The sequence below is a fragment of the Doryrhamphus excisus genome, chromosome 5 (assembly GCF_030265055.1).
Source record: "Doryrhamphus excisus isolate RoL2022-K1 chromosome 5, RoL_Dexc_1.0, whole genome shotgun sequence".
Taxonomy (NCBI): Eukaryota; Metazoa; Chordata; class Actinopteri; order Syngnathiformes; family Syngnathidae; genus Doryrhamphus; species Doryrhamphus excisus.
In genome coordinates, this window is record NC_080470.1 from 16246904 (window position 1) to 16267974 (window position 21071).

The 21071-nt window shown below is 43.7% G+C and overlaps 1 protein-coding gene across 1 annotated transcript in view; it reads left to right on the forward strand.

Annotated features, from left to right (window-relative positions):
- The window catches only part of LOC131129439 (cadherin-24-like), an 86883-nt gene extending 66744 nt beyond the window's left edge, over positions 1-20139 (forward strand). The window contains exons 7-15 of the mRNA XM_058073010.1: positions 7159-7340; positions 7582-7838; positions 7905-8041; positions 8139-8260; positions 14661-14778; positions 14852-15154; positions 15253-15445; positions 15524-15890; positions 19369-20139. Of these exons, the coding sequence (XP_057928993.1) occupies positions 7159-7340; positions 7582-7838; positions 7905-8041; positions 8139-8260; positions 14661-14778; positions 14852-15154; positions 15253-15445; positions 15524-15890; positions 19369-20139 (2450 nt within the window). The remainder of the gene's footprint in view (positions 1-7158; positions 7341-7581; positions 7839-7904; positions 8042-8138; positions 8261-14660; positions 14779-14851; positions 15155-15252; positions 15446-15523; positions 15891-19368) is intronic.
- The last annotated feature ends 932 nt before the right edge of the window (positions 20140-21071 follow it).

The following is a 21071-nucleotide window of genomic DNA, read 5'->3' on the forward strand; positions in this document are numbered from 1 at the left end:
GATAATTAACTAAAATGTAGGAAATAGAACCGCAACAACAAGTATTTGCACGGTATTAAATAATAGATGCTGCGTTGTAATGACGATAAATAATAACCGACAAAGCAATATGCAGTATGCATAATTCAAGAGTATACAAATAATACAAACAAGTTAATAAATCAATGCATCTGATTTAGACATTTACTTAAACACACACTACCACAAGTCTTATTTATGTTTATGTTGTATGTTGTACATATCATATTAATATATTGGGTAATAGGAGTGTAAAAGGGGGTGTCAATTCAAGTCTCATTGCTCTAGTAAAGTAAATCGGGTACGTAGAAAGCTCTGAACAAGTGTTTTCTATACACTGTGTCAACGAACAAATTCATGATCTGTGTCAATATTTTTAAGGAAGCATTTTCAAAAATCCTGTTCAGTGGGCAAACAAGGGATAAATGTAATAACAAATACAGTTTAAGATTCAAAAATTTACATGAAAAGAAACTCATACTTAACATTACACCACTTTTAACATAACTTAACACAGTACGGCACAATTTTTTTACAGTTGCTAGTGTTTTCTCGTGTACAGTTGCTTTGTATGTACTATTTTTATTGTACTTGGAGTACTTCCATTGAAGTACATTCAAATGTCCTAAGGCAACCAGGCTGCAGACAGCTACTTCTGCAGATTAGACTTTTTCTTTGTTTTTGTGAGAGATGGCGAGACAGACCGATATCAGCGGTGTCCCCTTTGGTTATCAAATGAACTTTTACTATATTTTTTTTCGATGAAACTCGCACCAGTTTAAGATTCAAAAATTTACATGAAAAGAAACTCATACTTAACATTACACCACTTTTAACATAACTTAACACAGTACGGCACAATTTTTTTACAGTTGCTAGTGTTTTCTCGTGTACAGTTGCTTTGTATGTACTATTTTTATTGTACTTGGAGTACTTCCATTGAAGTACATTCAAATGTCCTAAGGCAACCAGGCTGCAGACAGCTACTTCTCAGTGCGTCAGTACTGTAAACACACCTGAGTATCCTTAGTTTGTCCGTTTCTCCTGGGTGAAATGACATCCATCCTTTTTGCAGTACAATGATCACTACAACCAAATGAAAGCCGTTTAGATGTCAGAATAAGTGTTAAAAGTAGTGTTAAATGAAGTTCTTTAATATTTGTGGTGAGAGAAACTAACTGGACAGTTGTAATACTAAAACCCTAAAGAGTAGCATTAGCTTCCTCATTGAGTAGAGAATGTACTCGTAGAACTACTTACAACTAGTGTGTTTGTAGATAAATCCATCATAAGATGTACCTGTATGTTGCAAAATATATTACTAAATGAAAAGAGGCTCACTTAAAAATACTCGTTATCGTTCAGATTCAAACTTGCCTGGGCTTGTTCGGCGGAAATATTCAGTTAATGCAATTACCTGCATTATTAAGTTAATAAAACTCGCAATGATAAAGTTTTCAACATAGTAGTTTAATTGAAATCAATATATTAGAAATATTACTTAGCAAGGGTGTATTTAATATATATATTTTTATTTTTGTATTTTTGTTTTACTATAATAGATAGTCTGCCTGAGTTTTTACAGTGTATTCTCCAACTACCAAAACATCTGATTGAGAAATACGGAGTCCTACTTTGTGAAATTCACTAATATGTGTATGGAACCAAGAGAACAAAGAAGTGGAGCAAAGGGGAAAAATCCACTAATATTAGCCATTTAGGAGACAGTAGAAGCAGATGATGTCGACAAGGACCTGTGTAAGTAATGCTGAAGCACAACACCTGATGTCATCTTTCCTAATGCTTTGTTGTATCTTGTTCATTTACAAATAACACACAAATGTTGTAGGTGGGTTTGACTGTTAACATATAAATGTCTCATGTATTCATTCACTATCCAATGTTCAGTTTTACCCGGAGTAGACAACCATATAGTCACCATACAATGCTAAATCAGATGCATTGATTTATTGACTTATTCGTATTATTTGTGTACTCTTGAATTATTCATACTGTATATTGCTATGTCGGTTATTATTTATCCCGTGCAAAATTGTTGCGGTTCGATTTCCTACATTTTAGTTAATTGATTATCGTCTCATTTTTGCTGTTATAAATCACCAAAGGAGTTATCCACAAGTTGGCAAAACTGCACCATTAAACATTTTCAATCAAATTGGGATAATATAATAAACAACGGATACATGTTCAACTTGGAAAGTGAACAACTATCGGTGGCTCATGCATAAGGGGCAGCATTACTTAAGCTCTGCTTCTTCCTACATGCGTAAACTCTACTGCAACGTCATTGTGAGAAGCTGTCACCATCCAAAAAGGTGATTAGACTTTTTCTTTGTTTTTGTGAGAGATGGCGAGACAGACCGATATCAGCGGTGTCCCCTTTGGTTATCAAATGAACTTTTACTATATTTTTTTTCGATGAAACTCGCACCTTCATGTTTTTAGCCACGAGATGCTCAGCTTCCACGATTTCATGTACCTCCCATGTTCATGCAGCACTGGCATGTAATGAAAATGTAATAATTTAGTTTAAAAATGTATTTATTTCGTAAGTGGACTGGTAAGCGTCGGTAACACAGTACAGAAACAGAAGATGTTTCTTTCATACCGCTGCAAAGACTTCCACGCCATCTATGTAAGACGTATCCCACAGACCAGTTTCCAGCAAAACAAATGGTCCTATCTATAGTGTAACTGAGAGGAAGCTTGTGCTAATTGAAAGTCCAAATATACAAGCGATGTAATCGTCCAAGTGAAAATGGGTATGTTTTATTGAAGCAGAACATAAAGCGAATAAAAACAAAAGAAGAGACTTGGTAAAGATCATGGTTTTTAGTTTAACCATGTAAAGAAAGCCATGAATATTTTTCTCTGAAAAGTGGCATTTCCTTGCCCCTTGTCGTCATCCTGAGTGCGACCGAAGCATGCTTTCTCCATCAGGTCATATATTATTGCCTCAGCAGCACTGAGAAGTCGCTCTGTACTTACAACAACGCATCATGGTTCGACATGGGAGAGCTGTTGAAGCGCGGTTTTGAGTCTAGGTCGGTAAACGCTCTCAACTACCTTGCTGTAGTGGCTGGTGTGAATGACGCTTCCTTGTTCAGTTAGACATGAATATTGCAGTCGACTGGGATGCTGCGTCATTTCCCACGCTGTGTGATTCAGACATTGTTTCAGCAAAGTTCGGAAGAGGTTGATTATGTCTGTGCTGAATCTTGTCTCCCGTCCAATCTCTTCAGAGGCAGTTGCATCATCGTGTTGGTAAACGGGGGCGTAGGTCAGTTCATTGTCGGCATAATTCCGATTTGTAGAATCCGCATCGAGGTTGGTGCTATTGGCAGTTTTATTGTTCGGACTCCCGGTGATTCCTGTACCAATACAAAGAAAATGTGATTTCAAATTATAAAATTGAATGTATTGAAGAGAAAATGTTTTGCTATGGACCATGCACCTGTTATTTACCAGTAGATTGCACATCTTAAGAATCTGCACGGCCGTATCAAGACTATTTCAATGACAATTTCAGCGTTTAAAACAAAATCTATATTACATATCTATCTAAAGAGTGCTTTTTTTAAACAGATATAACTCAAAGTTTACAAAAGGGGTGAGAATACGGTGAAATATTGGTTAAATTATGGGTGAATAAAGTTATAAAATAAATAAAGTTATCGAAACACAAAATTACCTGAAGACTTCTGTTGCAGCATGATGAATTAAAAAGAGGTCGGAAAGAAGAGTCGCCTCCTTTCAGTGAAGTTCCTGAAGATGATAGAATGTAGCGAGTACAGCCGAGGATGTTTTGAGTATTGGTGAAAGAGGGTGGGGCCTTCAAGTCAGGACATGTTTTGTTTTTTTGATCAAATATGATCTCCTTTTCCTTCGCCTCTGCCGTAAACCTCCATCCGGACGACTGTCTCTTTCAAGAGGGGATCCAAAAATGGGTTAAGGAAGTGAATGGGTGCACTTGTGCGTCTCAGAGATAGTCGAAGAATTTCTTGTCTTTTAATGAAAAAATAAGGGTTTTGAGGTTGCGGACTATGTTGAATGACTGCTTCTGTCACGATCGGGCTTCACCCCCTCGTGATAGCTTTCTTAGTTTTCGTCTTTCCTCTCTGTTCCTCGTCCGTGCCCTTATTTTGTATTCACTTCCTGTGTTGCTCTGTTCTGTTTTCCGTTCCTTTCCATTTTCTCACGCACCTGTTTTCAATTTGTGATTGCTATTTAGTTCAGGTGCACGCTCCCTTCGTTGTCGGTTCATTGTCTTTGGTTTGAGTTTGTCTTGCTAGTGCGCCATCCTGCTGCATAGCGACAATAAATACATTTTTACCTGCATTTGGGTCCTAATCTCTGCATCCTGGGGTCGAACCTTACAACTCTCAAGCCGCACCATGACAGAATGAACCGACCAGATGATGACCTCGCGGAGATGGATTTCTGGACCCTGCAGATTTTTAAGGCGATGGAGGAGGAGTGCGCAAATGGATCCATCACTCGGGAGGAGCTGGAAGACATGGTGTGGGGGCCGGACGGCACGCTTATCCCCATGGCGTGGGTGTACACCGGACACAGCGCTGACACACCAGCCCACCGACGACGACGCCATCGCGGCCAGCTCCAGCAAGGCTTCAGCGGGCGAAGCCGTCTCCTCCCTCACCTCCGCGCCAAGCCGGGGTGCACCCCCCCGCTCACGCTGCTTCAGAGTGCCGGCCTACAATCAAGTGCAAGAAGGCTCCCACTCCGTGTAAGAACGCCGATCTCTCGCCGCCCTCTTCCAAATCCCCGTTGCCTCCCGCGCAACACGAAGAGGAGCGCAGCACAGGTTCCCCTCCTGTGCCCAAGCCGCGCAGCCTCAACGGTTCCCAAACCCCGGCTCCCGTGCCAAGCTGCGTGATGCCCCAGATCCCTCCTGTGCCCAAGCCACGCAGCTTCAAGGTTCCCCAAAGCCCGGCTCCGGTGCCAAGCTGCGTGACGCCCCAGATTCCTCCTGTGCCCAAACCACGCAGCTTTAAGGTTCCCCAAAGCCCGGCTCCCGTGCCAAGCTGCATGACGCCACAGATTCCTCCTGTGCCCAAGCCATGCGGCTTTAAGGTTCCACAAACCCCGGCTCCCGTGCCAAGCTGCGTGACTCCCCAGATTCCTCTTGTCCCCTAGTTCAGGTGCATGCTCCCTTTGTTGTCGGTTCATTGTCTTTGGTTTGAGTTTGTCTTGCTAGTGCGCCATCCTGCTGCATAGCGACAATAAATACATTTTTACCTGCATTTGGGTCCTAATCTCTGCATCCTGGGGTCGAACCTTACAACTCTCAAGCCGCACCATGACAGCTTCGGCCCAACGGGTCATCGGACCCCAGGGATATTCAACTAAGTTTGTCTCAAAAGTCATATATGCTGATAACAGTTTGACCCTGGAACTGATTATTCATGTATAACTGGTCCGAAAATACATGTTTTTTTTTATGCGGACCATTTTTTACTGCTTTAGAAGTATAATTCCCGCTCACTATTGTTCATTGAATGATGTCTAAGAAGCAGATCCCATGCCTTAACAATGAAATATTTGGATGGACTGATGAAAGAACACTCTTGTATTTGAACAATTACAGTAAAACTGCCTTGTGTATGGAAATGTACAACAAAAATCGGTCACGTCATTACTATAGAGAAATTGACATTATGATACTTCATACAACAAACGGAGCGTCCTGTTGCCTCAAATCATGAAAATCCGCATAACTGAAAAGCCTTGAAATTCCTGTAAGTGATGCCGCACACTACGGTAAGTGCACCGTAGTACACCAAAGGAATGACACCAGTTTGTAGCAGCACTATAATAGCAGCACTAATATAGAATAGACTTCACCGGCAAATATTTTGAGAGCTTTACTGTTTTGTATCTAAAGTCGTTTTCAAACGTTTACATCGAGGGGCGCCAATGTGGTGCCCGTGGGCAGGTAGCCCGCACGACCTCGGCTGGCTTTTCTTTCGGTTTCTGGTTATTCATGTAAGATTGCTAGAAAGAAATGCATTTTAATATACAAAATGTGAGTTGTGGCAACCGGTATTTTACACCTATGAGACTCATCCTTATCCTGACTTGAGTCTGTGGTGGGTGGGGGTCAAACCGCTAATGCCTATGGTTGTTGTTTTTTCAACAATATGTTATTCATATATCAGGGGGGTCCTGCGGTACCCCTCCTACAACTGCGTTGGGCCCTGGATGGTCGATCTAGGGCCCAACGCAGGGATTATTTCTTTAATTCAATCATGTATTTTTTAATTTTGATATTCATTTGTTTAATTTAAACGAGGGTAAAGGGGGACAAGAGACCCACACGCACACACACACACGCATATATTAAGCCAACTCCAATGTTTAATCCTAATGATCCTTTCCATTCCCATGATCCATTTCCGGTGTTTTTGATTCTAGGCCTTTGCCGGGTGATGACGTCATATCCTGATACGGCGGCGGTGGTGGGTGCGATGCTACCCTGGGGGGTCGTAAATCGCAAGACGATGGCGTCATATATACAGCAAAGGAAACAATGTCGCCCCTGGGGGTCGTAAATCACATGCGATGCCGCCCATGGGGTGCCCTGGGGTGTCATAAATGTCATTTTGACAGGGTTGGAAAAACATACCCGCTTTTGATCGGCTCAACAAAGTTGTCATGGTCATCCATCAAACTTTGACAGGGTAAACAAGGTCGTCACGGTCATCCATCAGATTTTGACAGGGGTCAAAAGGTCAACTGGGTTCCACCAGGGGGCCATCCATCAAATTTTGACATAAACCTCTCTCTATTACTCTCTCTTATAAAACTATTGTTCATATTCTAATGAATTATTTCTATTGTGTATATCATTATGTATGTATGTATTCTTGTGTATTATTATTAACCGCTGCCCACTACTCCTGAAGAGGATGGGTTCAACACAAATACATATTTTTATTATTATTATTATTATTATTATTATTATTATTATGTTTTTCTTCCTGCGCTGCTCCAACTGCAGTACTGGCTTCCTGTGGGGGGGGGGGGGTTAATCGCCCTGATGGATGAGTGCTATCCGTATCCTCAAGGTCATGACGACACCATGTTGCGTCCCTACAGGTGCGTGGTCCTTCTCCGTGTCAGAGCTGGCAGCTCCGGGGGTGGAGGTGGGCCGCCTCACTGCTACAGATGCCGACGTGGGGGAGAATGCACTGCTGGAGTTCAGCATCCTGGACGTCGAGGAGGCCCAAATCTTTAACGTCAGCTCCAAGGAACGGGAGGCCATCATTGTGCTGAACAAAGTGAGAATAAAAAGTGATTGATGATTCAAATTCAAAACATTTTATTTATCCCCAAGGGGCAATTTAAAGGACACAAAGAGCAGCATATAGAATAAAAATGTAAAAGCAGACAAGGACAAGTAAAACAGCAGACACTACTGAACACACACAGTGATTGGTGGTTAATAAGACGAGCGGGTACGTGTGTGTTTTTAATGAAGTGTCCTGAATGACATTGGTTTTGCTGTTCTTCATCCAACAGCTGCTAGATTATGAGACTCGTAATTCCTACTCTTTCACGGTGGAGGTGGTCAACCCGCTGGTGGACCCCCGCTACCTGAAGAAAGGACCCCTTAAGAACCAGGCGATGGTGCGTGTGATGGTCCTTAACGCCGATGAGCCGCCCCGCTTCTCCCAGGCTTGGTACCATCTGGATGTGTCGGAAAATTGTCCCCCCATCTGCTCTGTGGGTCGAGTGCACGCCGTGGACCCTGACACGGGCCAGAGCGGCAACATCAGGTAATTATGGCGCCATTGCTCACCCTGCCTAGCTCCAGGCTCGCTCACTTTTCCTCCATCCCGCAGGTACTCCATCGATCCTCAGTCGGACCCAGAGGCTCTGTTCCGCATCGCCTCTGACACAGGATTCATCAGTGCAGTGATGGAGCTGGACCGCGAGCGGGAGCAGTGGCACAACATTACTGTCATGGCCACGCAAAGAGGTGCGTCGCCAGGGCAGCACCCTCGGGCATCACCTGCAAAGTGAGCGATGGAATGACTCCAAGGTCGACGTGATGAACGTCTCCATTTTGTGTTTAGACAACCCCAATCTGGTGTCGAGGGTGGTGGTTGCCGTGGAGACGCTGGACCAGAATGACAACGCGCCTGAGCTGGACAGAGATTATGCAACATCTGTGTGCGACTCCAGTGCCCCGGGACAGGTGTGGATTGATTTTTGTCTCGTTTAATTCATAGACCAGGGCGCTCATCTATAAATCTGGGCCAAAAAGCTGCATATGGCATTTTCCATGCTAAATATGTGATCTATAGAAACACAACCTGGTGCTAGAGTGGTCCATCACTTTTGTAGCTGGGGCACCAACTTTTTGGCGATATGGCACAAAGGTGACACACATATTAAGTGGTGAAGTGAAACTATATGTTGGATATAAACATGCAATAGTAGCCAATAAAGATTTGTCCATGGTTGCATGTAAACACCATGCTGACTTAAAACATTTGTGGAAAGCATTGCTGCTTTACGTGACACAGATGTACACCATTTGTCAATCAAATCAATGTGCTGGTCAGCATAGGCTGATTGCAAATAGATTTATAGTCGTGGTATCAGTCCTGAAGTTTCATACAAAGTATGAACCAGTGTTCCATCCACACTAAACGATACATGACAAAAACAACCCAGCACACAATATTTCACCATTTGATTTCATAATCAGGAAAATATTGTCATGTCCTCAGCGCTTTTCGTTGGACAGTTTATCTGAAATACAGTTCTTGGTTGCATATGTCAGGTATGTCTTCAATGGCAACATTTATTTGTCTTACCTGCATGGTATGTCCATGAAAGTCTCCTTCTTCATCCTTGTCATCTTCCCACCAGCCATGATTCATAATGACAGCAGCCATGGTAACAATGCAATCAGGGCTCTTTAAATATGGAAGCCATATTCATGAGAAGTGATGGGAATAACAGCGTTATTAACACCGTTACTATTTTCAGTAACGAGTAATCTTCAGCCAATCAGAGAACTTGGGTGGGAATAGTTACTTTTACTGGTAACTAGCTACTTTTCTAGTGGAGTAATTCAGTTGATAACTCAGTTACGTTTTTGGAGAAGTAACTAGTAACTATAACTAATTACTTTTTTAAAGTAAGTAACGTGCCCAATACTGTTCATGAGTCACTTTGCATTCACCTTCAATCATGAAGTGATTCACATATAGTGAAAAGTGAAAGGATGCAACTTTAATGTTTTGTGGTTATTGAGTAACGCTCCAGCCTAACCTTCACCACTGCTCACTCGTTCCTCAGTAGCTAATATGAGACCTCCTAAGAAGTTACATACCACATTTTAATGCCCGGTACAACTAAAGGTACATTTGTTTGGATAGATAATGATGATAACAAAAATAGCTCATAAGAGTGATCTAGCAAGATACTGTATCTAACAACTTCCATTGTTTTCTTAATAAGCAAAATCACTCATCAATAGCTATAGCATTGTACTGCCAAAAAAAATCAACTCATGAGCTTTTTTTGTCGTTATTATATTTGTCCAAATAAAGTTACCTTTATTTGTCCCAGGCATTAAAAAGAACAAATAACTGAAGAAATAAGGGAAGCCTAATAATTTTTCAAAGAAAAAGTGCATCTCAGCTTTGTCCAATCCAACATGTGGATTTTGCTACTAGAGGTGAGAATACTTTGGACTTGGCTTACACAAACATCAAGGAAGCATTCAAAGCCGTCCCCCGCCCACACATTGGCTCCTCAGATCACAGATCTGTTATGCTAATTCCAGTATACCAGCCCCTGCTCACCAGGGGAAAGCCTGCTGTGAAGAAGGTGAGGGTGTGGCCAGAGGGAGCTATGTCTGCACTGCAAGACTGTTTTGACTGCACCGAATGGGACATGTTCATACAGTGGTGCATGGAGGAGGTTACAGTCACCAAGACGATCATCACACGGGCCAACCAGAAACCTTGGATGACTCAGGAGGTGCGTAAAAGACTAAGAGAACGCAATGGTGCGTTTAAATCTGGTGATGTGATGGCACTCAGATCAGCAAGGGCAAATCTGAACCGTGCCATCAGAGTGGCAAAGCGTGCCCACAGCCGGAGGATCCAAAGCTTCTTCCAGGACCCCGGCAACACCAGACAACTGTGGCAGGGCATCCAGACTGTCACTGACTACAAAGCCAGACCTGCACCCTGCCAGAATGACATCAGCTTCCTCAATGAGCTAAATAACTTCTTCGGAAGGTTTGAGGCTCTGAACAATAACCCTGCGAGGAAGGCTACCCCCCACCCCGATGAACAGGCAGTCAAGTTTGATACTGCTGCTGTGTGGAGAGTCCTGAGGAAGGTCAACGTGCGGAAAGCTGCAGGCCCAGACGCCATTCCAGGACGGGTGATCAAGGAATGTGCAGACCAGCTGGCCCACGTGCTCACAGACATCTTCAACACCTCACTGGCCCAAGCTGTAGTTCCCCCGTGTTTCAAGTCCGCCACAATAATTCCAGTGCCCAAGAAACCATCTATTACATGTCTGAACAACTTTCGGCCCGTTGCACTCACATCAACCATTATGAAATGTTTCGAGAGGGTGGTTAAGGACCATATCACCTCCATACTCCTCCATCACTTGACCCTTTCCAATTCGCGTACCAGCCAAACCGCTCCACTGAAGACGCCATCTCCACTGCTCTCCACCTGAGCCTGGAGCACCTGGAGAAGAAAAACACCCATGTACGGATGCTGTTCCTAGACTTCAGCTCAGCATTCAACACGATCATCCCCCAGGACCTGGTACGCAAGTTGGAGCCACTGGGCCTCAAGACCTCCCTGTGCAACTGGCTGCTTGACTTCCTCACAGATAGAACCCAGTATGTCAGAGTGGGCAACAACACATCCAGTGTCATCTCCCTGAACACCGGCTCACCCCAGGGATGTGTTCTGAGCCCCCTGTTGTTTACCCTAATGACCCATGACTGTCGCCCCAAGTACAGCAGCAACCATATCCTGAAGTACGCGGACGACACAACAGTTGTGGGCCTCATTCAGGACAACAACGAACTGGCTTACAGGGAGTGCGACACCTTGTGGATTGGTGCAAGGCGAACAACCTGATCCTGAATGTTGACAAAACAAAGGAGATCATCGTCGACTTCAGGAGATCCAGACCCAGCCACACTCCACTCAGCATCAACGACACAGCCGTAGAAGTTGTGAACACAACCAAGTACTTGGGGGTGCATCTCGCGGACAACCTCGGCTGGTCACTCCACACCTCCGCTCTGGCGAAGAAGGCACAGCAGCAACTGCACTTCCTGCGGCGGATGAGAAGAGCCTCCCTCTCCCCTCCTATCCTTACCACCTTCTACAGAGGGACCATCGAGAGCCTGCTGACCAACTCCATCTCCGTCTGGTCTGGGAGCTGCAAGGCCTCGGACTGGATGTTACTGCAGAGAGTGGTGAGGACAGCGGAGAAGATCATCGGGACCCAGCTCCCCCCCATTAAGGACATAGCAAACAGCCGGTGTGTATCTAGAGCCCATCGGATCTGCTCTGACCCCACACACCCCCAGCATGGACTGTTCTCTCGCCTGGCATCGGGGAGAAGGCTCTGCAGCATCCGCTGTAGGACGACCAGGTTCAGAGACAGCTACTTCCCCCTGGCCATCAGACTGCTGAATGCCAAATAAGCCCCTCTACCTTTACTTACATTATTATTATTTATTTAAATTATTTAAATTATTTGGGCAATTTACTGTTCACGCTGCACTTTACATTATGTTGTTCATATTTGGTGTCTATTCTATCTATTTATTCTCCACATTATTATTATTATTATTATTATTATTTATTACTTATCTTCTTTTGTGTCGGTTATTATATGGGAGCCAGGCAACGACATTTCGTTGGCAATTTCACTACTGTGTTTTTGTGCAATGACAATAAAGGGAGTCTATCTATCTATGTCATATGTGAAAAAGCATACCATATTATGAACTTAGCTTTTTTTTCTCAGCTATTTGTTATGTTATTTTAATTGTCAAAATATTTGAATAATCCTGACATATTTTCTTCTCATAATATGACTTTATTCCCATACTAATTATTTCTGGTGCTGTCAAAAGTAACACTTAAGTTATAAAACAGTATAAGTATAACAGGCTAAGTTATAAAACAGTATCAGGCGCTGTGTGACTGTGTGAGGATGCTGCACTGTGCTTCAATTCATCATTTCATACTATGTGCTCTACTGTGTGTTGGACGTCTGACCCCAGGCGTGCTTGCACTAGTGAGCATGTGTTAATTACAGGAACAATTTTACAGAATTAATGAAATAAATTAGTTAACGGCGTTAACACGTGATCTTTGACCCCCCCAAATACTGTGCATTTATATATGTATGTATTATATTTCATCATGTATTGTAAATTTAAAACAGAATTTTATTTCTACAAAGGCTGGTGCTTGTTTATGTGAGGTTGAGTTGTATAAAATATTAATAAGGCTGTCAAAGTTAACGCGTTAATGATGTGTTAATGGCGTGTTAATGGTGCATTGTTTTAACAGCAGTAATTCTTTTGATGTGCGACAAACATGCGCTCCTCCTGTTTCACCCTCGGCCCCCACCGTAGTTTGATTGAAGCACGGTACTCTGTAGCCACAAGCTGGAACAAATATTGATGGGAAATGGAGAACGAAAAGAGTATTTAGTTTGGTAAAGTTAGCTTCAAAGCCCTGGGAGATGGCTCTTGTAGCAAGACCAAAGTTATTTGTATCTATTGTCGCTGTGTTTGACTTATTCCCGAATGGCATGCCAGAGACTGGAGCAGTGCAGGTATTGTTTTTATTGTCATATGCAGTGCTACCTAGGCATAAGAGTGGCCCAACTAACCAGTGCTTTTGACATTTTTACATCTCTCTGATGATTTTGGCATTGAACTGCCAGCTAAATTGGACTTCCAGCTGTTATTGACGGGCTGTCAATGTAATGACCGTGGCTGAAGTTCAGTGTTTTGCTCGCGCCATTTAGCATGGAACTACCACAATGATGCACAAAGTCATCAAATCTTACCTTTATGCATTCCCACATCGTATCAGCATTCGGGAGTAAGTATGAGATGAAAGAAAAGGGGGGAAAATACATCCAAATACATCCATACAGCCCTCTTTGCATCGGAGAACGGTAGATGGGGCGTTCAGTGAAAAAATAGGACAATTTGCAAATCACAAACTTTCAAACACTTTGGAAATATTATTAGTATTGTAATAAAATGATATTTACTGAGATACAATGATGAATTTCTATGTATTTTAATGTCTTCGCAAAATGTGTGTAAGAGAGGAATAAAATTACATTGAGTTTGCAATTGGCATGAAATGTTTTATGACTATTGCCCTGTTTTAGGTATTTTCATTTGTACATTTCATGAAGGAACGGTGCATTGAAGCAATTCTTTAAAAATAATCCTTTCTGAATGTTCTTAAATCAGCTTTTTTACTCACAAACATTTTAAAACCAGTATTGTAAATAAACAAATCTTATTTTGAGCTGACACAAATAAACAAAAACATGTTAGTGTGAGAGGTCTCACTCTCTCACATTTTGTATTTGCTGAATGTTTGTGAGCGAGTTTAAGAGGTAATATGCTAATAATAAAGATAAATAGTAATGCAAAATTATGCTTGCTGACTGTATTTTTTAAAATAATGGCCCAAAGTTCCCAAATTGATATCCAATTGATATCATTGCCCATCGAATCGTTTACCACAAAGAGATTTCCCCAACTTATTATAGATAAAAAACGTATTGCTATCGGTGATTAAATGCAATTAACTTCAAGTTAACTATGGACACAAATCAAATCAATTAATTAATTATGATCAAATATTTTAATGGATTGACGGCCCTAATTATTATATTATGGTATATAATATTATTATGCTATGTTATGTTGTTTTTATTAATTCCGGTTTTATTGCAAATTATATATAACGTGTTTTATTTTATGTATTAATAGTATACATGTTTATGTATTTTAATATATTTATGATTGTTTTAATTACATTTTTTAAATATTTTTAAAAATTTTACCTTCACAGCACCAATTCACAACAGAACCGTCATCTCAAGGCACGTTTTTCTTCGCCTCTGTTGTCAAAGTGCTTGTTTCTGTTGTTTTTTATTATTTATTGTATTATATACAATGGTGTAGAAAAAGTGTTTGCCCCCTTCCTGAATTTTTATTTTATTTTTTTTTCCTCCCGTAACAATGTTCAATGATCTCAAATATTTAAGTGTGACAAAAAATAAATCAGGAAAGGGGCAAACACTTTTTCACACCACCGTATTATCATTTGATGTATTGTGATGTATATAGTAATTATTTACAACATCATGTTAATCGTATTGTATGTTAATTGTTATGTTATTATTTCAAAGTGAATTTAAAGTTAAGGGCTACTTTGGCGAGGGAGGCAAGGAAATAACTCAGCTTAGAGACAAATATGAATGGAGGCTTGTTTATGTTTTCCTCTGTTTCCCTGACCCCTACCGCCTCTTAGTCATGTGATGTCTGTGCCCCACAGGTCGTTCAGGTTCTCCGAGCTGTCGACCGGGACCCAGGAGGCCAGGACAGCCCAGTTCACTTCAGCATCCCCCCAGAGTCCAGCTCTGCCCTCAATGTCTCCATCAGGGAGAGCGGAGGTAAGCAGGACGAGGGCGGGCGGGCTGGTGGTTGGGCGAAGGCGCACTCATTCATGTGGTTTGTGGCTGTGAGGTGTGACAGCCAGCCTGGTGCTCAGGTCGGCCTTGGAGCCACTCCCCGGATACTCCTCGTCTATGGTCACCCTCTATGTGCCAGTGGTGCTGCGTGACGGAGCCTCAGGCCTCACCAACACGGGCACGGTCACGGTGACCATTTGTCCGTGTCTGCGGGGGGGCATGCGGACAGAAGCCAAAGCACGGGAACGGCGTTGGGAACGACTGGCGGTGTGTCGCCCGGCACCCTCCACCTCATCCTCACTGGTCTTCAGCCTGGTCACCTTGATGGCCTTGCTGGCCTGCGTCTCCACTCTTCTGGGTAGGTCACGCCGGCCATGTTTGTGTGCGCGTGTGTGACGCTGAGCACTTGTGTCAGGACGTGATGAGTCGCATAGTCACGGCTCTCTTGCCCTTTAGTGGTGTGTGCGCTCTCGCTGTCGCTGCGCCATCAGAAGCAAGACATCCACTCGGCCTTGGAGGAGGATGACGTCAGGGAGAACATCATCTCCTATGACGACGAGGGGGGAGGGGAGGCGGACACAGCGGCCTTTGACATAGCGGCGCTGCAGAGCATGCACAGAATGCAACACGTGCACGCGAGCAGGAACATGTGAGCTCTGTCCCCAATTAAAAAAATGAAGCCTTGGCGTTGGGGCTCGCTCTAATGAATGTTTGTCTTTGACCGCAGATGGTACACACAACAGACAGCGCCGCGGTCCAGAACGTACAGCATGAGTCGCAACCTGTACCCGTGCCCGGATCCTCAGCTGCGGCAGCATCGGCCTGGTTCAGCGCCGCTCTATGGGCGCCTCTGCTACAGTATCCATACGCTGCCCGTGCTCAGGGACGATCTCGCCGGGCCACTGGAGGCCGGCGTGCAGCTTGGTCAGCACACCGTAGGTCCTTTCAACAGTGCCCAGGACACCTCGGAGCCGGTGCGTCAGCACCCTCCAGAGACGGGTGCCGGTACTTTGGCGGCGATGCACAAGCTGAGCAGATCGCCGGTCAGGAGTCTAGCCTGCGGTGAAATTAATGTGGCCCAGAACCAGGCTAAGGTCAGCGTGTGTGTTTGTGTGTTTGTGTGTATGTGTGTGTGTTATGTTTCCCCTCCCAAGTAAGTAAGTAAGTAAGTAAGTAAGCTTTATTTCTATAGTGTTTTTCACAAGTCACAAAGCGCTTCACAACATAAAAACATCATGCACATATAAAATAAAATCAGCAAATATGAGTCGGTATAAGTTAAAATGCTTGTCTAAACAAATAGGTCCTTTTTAAAAGCCTCCACTGAGTCCAAACAATGCAGGTTGAGAGGAAGTTAATTCCAAAGCCACGGCAGTTGCCTCGAATGAGCTACCTCCTCGAGTTTTAAAGGAAGTTCGTGGAACCATTAACAAATGCTGCCCAGACTACCTTAGATGGCAAGCTGAGGTGTTGGGCTGATAAGATGGCAAAAGTATACAGGGGTCTGACCATGGAAGGCTCCAAAAGTAAGCACCAACATTTTATATTGGACATGGTAGACAACATGGAGCCAGTGAAGGGATTTTAGCACAAGTGTAATGTGGGCCCTCCTTTTGGTGCTAGTCAGGAGCCTCGCTGCAGCATTTTGGACTACCTGCAGACGAGCCAGGTCCTTCTTGTTGAGACATATGAAGAGACAGTTACAGTCGTCCTACCGCGAGGACACAAATGCATGAATTATTATTTCAAGGTCACTTTTAGAAACCATGGACCTGACTTTCGCTAAATTGCGCAACGGAAAGAAACAGTTTTTTGCCAGCTGCCTAGAATGATGTTCCAGTGACGTGTTCTTATCAAAGATCACTCCCAGGTTTCTCAGTTTTGTTTTAGCAGAGAGGCTCAGATCACCTAAATGCTGTTTAACAGTAGGGACAGCAGAATCTGGGGCAATGACAAGGGTCTCTGTTTTCTCAGTGTTCAATTGGAAACTGTTTTCATTGAACCACTGCTTCACTTGCGTCAAGCAGTTCATTAAGGAGGTCGGTTTGTGGGTCTCAGATGGCTTAAATGAGCAGTACAGTTGAAGATCATCGGCACAAAGATGGTAGGAAACATCTCTGAACTGCTGTATTATCCGACCGAGAGGTAGGACATACAGGAAAAACAGAATGGGGCCCAAAACTGAACCCTGGGGGACACCACATAGGCCTGAAGTTCTTCAGATCTGATTGGTCCAAGTTTAATTTCTTGAGTTTGGGTTCCACGATGCTTGAAAGAACTTGGAAACACACCAGAAGAGACTGACAAATTGAACAGTTTGGTCACCCATGGTCCAATTGTGTCAAAGACAGAAGGAAGAAGCTTGAATGGCAGCACATCTACAGAACTGGAGCAAAGAGGTCCAGGACTGGGAGGGAGGTTCAGCATCACTTTAACTGTACTGAACACGTGGGATTGTCTTTGACTTTTATGTCCCTGATCTTATTGATGAAAGATCTCATGGAATCATTACGGAAAGCCTTACAGAGCACAGGAGCACAAGGGGTGGAAGGGGACACAATAGAATTTATGGTGGATTTTTCTTATTTGAGTTGTAGAAAGTATCAGTTGTAGAAACTAGTTAGATTGTGCCTCCTGTGTGGTTTTGTTTATAGAGGTGATCAGATCTCTGAGATGAAGTCTGTGAACCTCAAGTTTAGTGGATTTCCAAAGACGTTCAGTTTTGCGACAGGTTCTCCTTAAGTTGAGAACGTTCATATTAATTTTCAAACATTTTTCACAATTTTCAAAATAACATTTCCATGAGAAACAAAAAATCCAGTTTTTCTCTGGTGAACATCTAATTTAAGAGGAAATATTTAGTAGCTATTCAACGTACGCTTTTTTGAAAACCAGAAAATGTCTGTATGTTCGAACCGCGGGACACAGTCAAATTTTAGCTCGAATAGACTGGTCCCCTGCCGTCGTATGCTAGCGCGAGAGCGTACCAGTCCACGCGATACTCCACGTAGCTCTGCGTGCTTCGCATTCCAACACAACAATCAGACAATGGCCGACCCCGGTGATTTCGATTACCTATTTTCGTTCATCAAAAAGAGAATTACTGTCATTCATCGCTCACCGAGCAATAAATACGAACAATACATCAATGTTTACTGCTTTGTGCGTTCGGAAAGAAAATCGGAAAAGACGCTGTAGCGGCTGGCCAGGCGGCTTGGAAAGGTTCCAAATCGAAGGAATCGAGCAGGGCAGATTTGTTCCGAAGTGCCGTTGCGAAAATGGAGAAGATCAAAACTAAACCGACCATCCTGAATCTATTCGCCAGCTCTGTGTTTATTTTCTATATTTGGGCATGGACCTGATGTGATTGCCATTTTCTGAATGACTCTGTGGTGGTGAATGTGACTTTGTGGACAGTGCAGTAACAATCAATGTGATTTTCACTTCCTGTGATACACTGACTAGACTATAGGTGTGATTGTTAAGCCTTTTCAAAACAGTTGTGGCATCTCTATTGCATACTTCGCATTGAGTTGAGTAAAGGGTTCTGTCCATCATTTCAAAGAAGATTTTATCTCCTCGGGCTTTTGGAAACCATGGGCAACTCTACTGCTCCTTGAGTAATCATGTGTGTATACAAGAAGTATTCCCTTGTTTAAAAAATCCTGTGGAAAACGGTTGTTGCATCAGGACGTTTCTACATGTATCATTTGATAGAAAGAACAATACAAAAAGACCAAATTTGTAATACATTTGTATTTTCTTGAAAGAAAAATACAAAAAAGAGGCATTTGATATAATTTTTAATCTTGTTTGTGTTCAATACAATGTTGATGGGCAGTGACTGATTGACCAGAGTCCCAAAATACAGCCAGAGAACACTATTGGACTATTGGAATTTCATGGCTGTATTGGGTCAGTTGGTCATGGACCTATCAACATTTTTCATTTGGGATTGTACTCTTTTTTTTTTGGGGGGGGGGGGGGGGGGGGGTTGCTCAAAAGAGTACTCTTTGTACTCTTGTGAAAATGTTGAAAATTATGGATGGCCCCTAACCTAAACTGCATGTAAATCAAAACTGGGTCTTGGGTTCTAAAAGGTGGCAGGGGAATAAATATTTATTCTTCCAAATACCAACAGCGTCAACTGAGGGTGTTGACTCTCACACACTCACAAAAAAGAAAAAGAAACTGAGCAGCAAATGCTCCTTATATGCCTGCCCAGCCCTGCTGATTAGTCAGACCTTAAGCTGGGAGTGGACACCACAGGTGCTTCCACTTGCTCCTAATGAACAATGTGTAATTATTGTCCAAAAATACAAAAGTATTTGTCAAGTCTGAATTGAAGAGAGATGTTCCCCTTTGAGGCTGCAAGGCGGGAGAGTGATTAGCGCGCAGGCCTCACAGCTAGGAGAGCCGAGTTCAATTCCACCCTCTGCCATCTCTGTGTGGAGTTTGCATGTTCTCCCCATGCATGCGTGGGTTTTTTCCGGGTTCTGACATTGACAGTACATGATATGCTGTCATATTATTCTGGACCTTTCTTGCCATCTTTATGCCTTTGTTCTCCAGATAAAGCCAACAGAGGTCCAGTCCATGCTGCTTGGTGGTCCCACCAGTCTGACTTGTTCTGAGCCAACCTGTTCTTCCTGCCAAAGTCCAAGCAGCTCAACTGTGAACCAGACCCTGATCAGCACCAGCGCCACCAGCTGCACCATTGATGACATGGACACCGACTCCTCACTCCCGTCCGTTTCCGAGCAAAGTTTCCCAAACGGGGCTGAGAGCGCTCCTGCCAGGGTTCCTGCATACCCGCCAACGGACACTTACAGCATTGTGGGCTCGTTGAACGGAAGCGCCCGCGGTGAGCTTGGAGTGAGCGGCTCACAACTGCTCAACAACATGCGGTCCCCTTCGTCCAGACCGTTCCCCGGGGCGGCCTTTGGCCTCAACACGGGTTGGAGTGCAGGAGCCGGGTCTGTGAGGACCTCACAACCCTTACGCATAGAGGACCTGCTCAGTTTCCGCCTGGGTCAGGTGACCTTGGATCCGTTGCAGCCACCCTACGACTCGTTGCAGACTTACGAGTTTGAGGGCCGCAACTCCCGGGCCGAGTCGCTGAGCTCGCTGGGGAGTGACGAGGGCGGGAAGGATGAGGACGGAAAGGACGAGGGCGGGAAAGTGGCTGGGGGGGTGGACGAGTTAAATGTGTTCAAGTTCAAGCGACTGCTGGAGCTCATCAGGGACAGGAAGAGCAGAAAGGAGCAGGAGAAGGAGGCAGATGATTCTCCTCCAAGGACCACCTGGGACCAAGGGAAGGAGGTGCAGAGGTGGGACTTTTAGGGAGTGGGGGGGGGGGCATGTCCCTGGTGACAAGCCGTGCGCAGTACATCACTTTCACCTCCACTGTCACTTTGCACTAATGCACGGGAATCCTTTACACAGCAGCTATTAATGAATATGAATAACTACACATGAATATTCATGAGCACTTGGGATTTCAATACAAGACCCATGAAAAATGTACAAGGATTCAAATATTGAAATTGTTGGAAATAGACCTTCATTTAATATTGAGTGGAATAGTGATATTTAATATTGAAACGACAAGAAAATGGCAGGAATGTTCACACTGAGTGCAGCTGTTGCTCTCGCCACGTTTTTGCTGTCCCCTGGTGGTGGTGGTTTGAAGCACATGAATTAAAAGATGGTTGTCTCTCACACCTGTGGTGTATACTCTTGGAAATGGCAACACTTGCCTTACTGCTTATTCTTCATGTCGGGTCAACTCAATACATCTGTTCCAGTATCAAACTGAATGAACCCTTATTAGCCATACGTCGTACGCTTGTCACAGTTTAGCATCTCTGTGTGGAAATTGCACGTTCTCCCCGTGTATGCGTGGGTTTTCTCCGGGGACTCCAGCTTCCTTCCCCATTCCAAAAACATGCTAGGTTAATTGGCCACTCCAAATTGTCCACAGGTATGGATGTGGGTGGGAATGGTTGTTTGTCTGTATGTGCCCTGTGAATGGCGAGCCACCAGTCCAGGGTGTACCCCGCCTCTCGCCCGAAGACTGCTGGGATAGGCTCCAGCATGGTCGTGGGACCCTCGTGAGGATATGCAGTAGAAAATGAATGGATGAATGAATTTCATACAAGTGTAAAAAGAAGTTATACCTATAAATGCTCAGTCTCCTAACGGCCATTCCAGACCCAACCATGATAAGTCAATTTTAAACTTTTACAGTTTTTGATATTATTAGAATATTTGAT